Source organism: Zea mays, chromosome 1, assembly GCF_902167145.1.
Source record: "Zea mays cultivar B73 chromosome 1, Zm-B73-REFERENCE-NAM-5.0, whole genome shotgun sequence".
NCBI classification, from domain to species: domain Eukaryota; kingdom Viridiplantae; phylum Streptophyta; class Magnoliopsida; order Poales; family Poaceae; genus Zea; species Zea mays.
Window position 1 is genome coordinate 32507476 of NC_050096.1, and position 5686 is coordinate 32513161.

General features: G+C 42.9%; 1 protein-coding gene across 2 annotated transcripts; it reads left to right on the forward strand.

Moving 5' to 3' along the window:
- The first annotated feature begins 1642 nt into the window (after positions 1-1642).
- On the forward strand, positions 1643-5420 carry LOC100192857 (uncharacterized). Of its 2 annotated transcripts, none has more exons than XM_008645526.2 (3): positions 1643-1979; positions 3817-4129; positions 4222-5420. In XM_008645526.2, exons 1-3 carry the CDS (start codon positions 1899-1901, stop codon positions 5166-5168), a joined length of 1341 nt encoding a protein of 446 aa, XP_008643748.1. In that variant the 5' UTR covers positions 1643-1898; the 3' UTR covers positions 5169-5420.
- Positions 5421-5686: the final 266 nt, after the last annotated feature.

A 5686-nucleotide genomic window follows, 5' to 3' on the forward strand; every position in this document is an offset into this window, starting at 1 on the left:
TTTCTAGACTTTCGATCCAGTCTCAACATCTGTACATGATAGAGTTGTGACTGCGGGGGGGTGTTAGACTACCCGTCTAGGAGTCTAGGGTTTGGGTTGTAATTACCGTCTCACCCCTCACTGTAATGGGCCTGGCCCAGTTACTTCTCTATTAATACTACTCCCCATCCCTGGTTAAGGTATGGGCACATATTCCAACACTATAGAGTAAATTTTTAAGTGAGGGTTTCAAATTAGTCTGCGTGATATTTGAGTCGTTGGAGAACAGGCCCTGTAATTTTTAGCTCTTGGTCTCGCGCACATGATAAATTCTTCTGTACCACTTGCGTGCGACTAGCCGCCTAGCGAATCGCGATTCGTTCGGCACCGCAGATCCTCACTAGAGATGGCAATGGGTAAATACCCACCGGGTATTACTACCCCATACCCATACCCACGACACAAAAATAACCCCATCGGGTCACCCATATACACTGGCGGGTATGGATTTACCCCCATACCCATACCCATGTGGGTATGGGTCACCCATCGGGTCACCCGTACCCACGAAAATTAAACAACTATCAAAAAATTATATTATACAAATGGCAAGTATATCCATATAAATACCATTACAAAATTTTCTAGCATCATTTAACCATCCATTCAACACACCAAAGATAATTGGATAAACTAGTAACACTATGATAGTACTACATAGCACATTACATGTTCCATTACATGGTCATTAAATTGTTGTTAAATAGTAAAAAAGTTGGATGACTAAAGTCCAAGTTCATGCTTCGGATAAGTTTATATTGGGTATTTTAAACCCACGGGTTAACGGGTATGGGTGAAGGCGGAACGTTCTAATACCCGTTTACCCATTGGGTAAAGATTTTTGCCCAATAACATACCCACGGGTAGAATATTTAGCCCATATACATACCCTAATGGAGTAAATACCCATCGGGTATCGGGTCGCGGGTACCCATTGCCATCTCTAATCCTCACCACCCACGTGTGCTGATCCGTGATTGCGGGTTGGCGACGGTTCTAGGGGCCTGTTTGGTTCAGCTTTTTTCTGACTAGCTTTTCTGAAAATCTGGCTGTGGGGAGAATCTGGCTGTAGGGAGAATCTGGGTATCATTACGATTACCTGTGGAGGAAGATAAAGTTGTTCATAAGGCGCATGATCTAGAAAGTGACGGATTCCTACTATTACAACGACTCAACCGATTATGTGTTTATGTTGATTTTGGATGGTTTTTGCCCCCAACGAATTTTGTAGAAGCTGGCTGAAAAGCTGAGCGTTTGGCAGTCCGCAGCAGCTTTTGGTGGCCAGAAGCTGCCAGAAGCCGAAACAAACATGGCCTAGGTCGGTTCAGCGCAGTGGGCCCAGATTCACGTTTCGTGCGCCCCTGCCCCCGGGCCCCGGCCGGTTCCTGCAAGCGGGACCCACACGCTCCTAACCTAGCTCAACCCGTGACGCGGAGGTGCAGCGCACGCACATAGATCTGTACCACTGACATAACGTCCCACCACCGACCTGTGCCATGCTGTCAGGGACTCCGTCCCGGAAAAACGGATACGGACCCGCTAGTTCCCCTCACTAGTCGGCCTCCTCTCGCCCGGCTTTAAATAGCGGTCTATCCCTTACCTAGGAAGCCTTTTAGTTTCCTTCTCCCACCGCGGCCCCGGAAAATTTCCCCCTTCCCCGTAGCGAAACCCTAGCCGCCGCGCCAAAACCAAATCCCGCCACGCCCGAAAATTTCCGGTGGTTTCCTTGCCGCGAATCGATCGATTCCGAGCGATTCGGTTGATTTGATCGATTTCGGGTGCTTCGCGATTGATTAGGCCGGCAAAGCCGCCAATCCTTGTGATCTCTCGAAGGGGTAGAGCGCGGTCGACCGTCGGTCATGTCGAGGTGCTTCCCCTACCCGCCGCCTGTGTACTTGGGAAACCCAGTGGCCGTGGCCGAGGCGGAGTCGACCGCTAAGGTTTGTTGAACCTTCGGATTTACACACGCACACCGGATCGTTTGTTCTTCCTGGTTGTTGCTGCTAGGATCTGTGGGTTGTGCGTGTGTGATTTGGGTATCGCACGTGCTGGGAAAGCTAACCTGCTTGTTCGGTTCTACCCCAATCCATATGGATTGTGGAGGTTTTAATCTCTATTAAGTCAAAATCTCTCACAATCCGTATCAATCCCCTCCAATCCATATGGATTGAAAATAACCGAACAAGCCCTGAGTCGGAGCCCGGAGTCAGAGGGAAGTGTCTGAATTCTGTGTAGCTTAGCTACTCGATCTCATTCAGATCGATTTAAAATTTTAAGTTGGATGGCCGCTAGTCGAGATTTATTGAGTCCGATTTTCGAATATTCGTCCTGTGTAGCTTAGCTACACGATGACATTCAGATCGATTTAAAATTTTAAGCTGGATGACCGCTAGTCCAGATTAATTAAGTCCGATTTTCGAATTCTGGACCTGTGTAGCTTAGCTACTCGATGCCATTCAGATCGATTTAAAAATTTAAGTTGGATGGCACCTATTAGAGATTGATTAAGACCGATTTTTGAATACTGGTTGCATGATTATCAGGAACATTGAAAGAATGCTAGGACAAGAAATTTGATTCGACACTGTTGTATCTCACATTTAGCCGCCCTAGCATTACATCGGCGTGAGCTGGAGGGATCTGTTATGGCCAAATTTGCATGGTTAGAATATGACGCATGGGTGCTTTTGTGACTGTTTAATTAGATGTTGCACAAAATTTTCTGTGTAAATAGTGGGGGATGAAAATGGATACTTATTTGGATATTTATTTATTTTTCTTTGATTGCGAATAAATAAGATATATAATCTTCTATGCAAATTTGTATTTTTTGTTTTTGCCATTGAGCCTGTAAAGATTAATAAAAGGTAAATCTTATTTGTATCATATATTTTCTCAAATGATAGGTATGAAATTCGGATACATATAAAAATATGGAATCAGATATTTTCTTTTCATCTTTTTTGCTGTAAGGAGCGAAAAATGCATAAAACAATTTATACAAATTTTATTCTAATTATAATTATGTGTTTGATAACATAAGAAAAGATCATCATGAAATTTCATACATATCTATTTTAAAATATTAAATTTGTCTAAACAATTTGGATATCCACTTTCATCCCTAAGTGTGTGTATGTCAATTCTTAGTTGAATTTTAAATTAATTTTTATACAATATCATATTTTGGTAAAAGGATCGGTTGCCATGTTGTGCTGTTCTTTTTGTGTTCCTTAGCACGGGGTAGCATTAGTATTTGACGCCCTTTTGTGTTGTTGGAAAGACAAATTAGTTTGAATGGGAATTACATATCTTGTTTTACTGTTTTAGGGTTCCTTCTTTGCTACTGTGCTCCTGTGGGTCGGTACTGCATTTATGTTTCTTTTTTTTTTCTGGTCTGATGTAATTTGTGCCACTATTCTGTTGGCAAAGGAGTTCAGGATTATTTTGGCCGTGTATAGCAATAGCAACTGACACCTTTTGTGTTCATTGAAAGTTTTTGTTCTAGAGTGTGCAGTGTTGCAGGTCTTAACTGTTGTCAAGAAAGTAATGTGTTCAACATGATTGTAAACTGAATGCAATTCTTTGGCTAACTGTGTAATTATAAGTCAATGATAATTGAACAATCTTTGTGAAGCATCACTGTCTGAACTGTGCAAATGCTACAACCATTTCTTGTGTCCTTGTAAATATCAAAATTCATATATTGCAAAAATACTGCATTGCATCCCGTCGTCTGTTCTAAATCAGAATTGACGATTGCTCTGGTGGCTGAAGCTTCAGAAAGAAAGGGAAAGGGCTCACAAGAAGAAAGATAAAAGGAGTGACAAGAAAGCTCCCCAACTGGGTGAGACGTCCAAACATTCAAAGCACAACCATAAGAAGAGAAAGCTCGAAGATGTCAGCACAGGTGATCAGGAGCCCAAAAAAGTATTCAAAGAATCAGCTGAGCTATTGGAGAAGAGTGGACTCTCAGAAGAGCATGGAGCTCCTTGTTTTGTACAGATGTTTCGTGACTCTCCTGAGAGCTCGCAGGACAGCAGCAAGAGAAGAAAGGCTGTCCTGCCCAGTCCCAGCCAAGCTAAGAATGGTGAAACTGTTTTCTTGTTTTTTATTTTGTTTTTGAGTAGATACCAATCACTTGTTTCAGGATTTTATTCACACAAACTTGTCATTTTACAGGTAACATCATTCGCATCAAGCTAAAAAGTAACCAAGATCCCCAATCAGTTCTTTTGGAGAAACCAAGGGTTCTGGAGCAACCACTGGTCCAACAAATGAGTTCGGTTTCATCCCTGTCGAGCAAACAAAATTCAATCAATCGTAAGGTGAATGTGAGATCTACAGCTGGCCAGCAGTGGGTCAATGGTGACTCCCAAGCAGTACAAAAATCTTTGGTTACAGAAACCCTGTCAAGGGCAATGCAGAGAACTGTCCCCCAGCCTGCAGTGAAGGTCACACGTCGGGCTGATCCCCAGCTATCTGTTAAGGCGCCGGTTGGAAGATCTGACCTACCTCCAAAGTTTTCGGGAAGTGTGGGCCCTTCACCTGCTAGAGTGACCGGAAGATTTTGTCCTGCACCTGTTAAGACGCAACAGAGAATTGAGCATCCACCTTCCATGGTGTCACAGAGAGTTGATCCTCAGGCGAAGGTGTCACAGAAGGAAATGGGATCTGCTGTTTGCCTGCCACAAGCTCCACATCCTCCTGTTTTGCAGAAACCCAAGGACTTGCCTGTTCCTAAACAGCGGGAGCCTATCAACTCTTTGCCAAAAGAAGAGCCTTGTTTCTCTGGAAGGACTGTGGAAGCAGATCAAGGGAAGGAAGCTAAGCTCTCCCGTTCAGATCGGAAGAAAATCCACAAAACTGAGAAGAAAAATAAGAAGTTCAGAGATCTGTTTGTTACCTGGAATCCGCTATTGATGGAGAATGAAGGTTCAGATTTGGGTGGTCAAGACTGGCTGTTCAGCAGTACAAGAAGCTCTGATGGTAGCATGGCTCAACCCACAGTACCTGATGGTTTAGGGCCGATTCATCCGATGGTGCAGCAGCAGCCTTATTTGCAACCCAGGGCAACTTTTTTGCCGGACCTTCATATCTATCAGCTGCCTTATGTTGTACCGTTTTAAGTCTGTTCGTAGATGAGAAGTAGATGAGATGTTGTGAAGGAGCTGTGTGGATGTGGGATATAATGGTTCCCTGCCGCAATTTTCCAGCTTTGTTAGCAAGATTGTAATGTAATGTTGGTTAATTATTTTGCTCATTTATGTAAGCAGTTGAACTGCAAAATCTTCTTTCTAGGCAGTTACTGTAATACGACACGCAATATTTGTTTTTATCCATAATAATAGCCTTGCCACAATATAAATGGATTAATTGCAGCAACTGACAAGTGATCAGCATTTATCTGTTAGCCAAAATAACAATAACAGGTCTCGCTATGATAATGATATTGTACGGTCTAGATGGTGTGTAAATAATTATGTGATTTTAATTACATTGGCTAACTAAAATAGATGTCGAATTGAAGCTGTTAGGGCGCTACGTATGATGGTTACAATTGGACGATGGCTAACAAAAACAGTTTACAATTGTTTTTATCCACAAATATAAAGGAACAGGGTGATCACTTGCACCTAAGACCTAC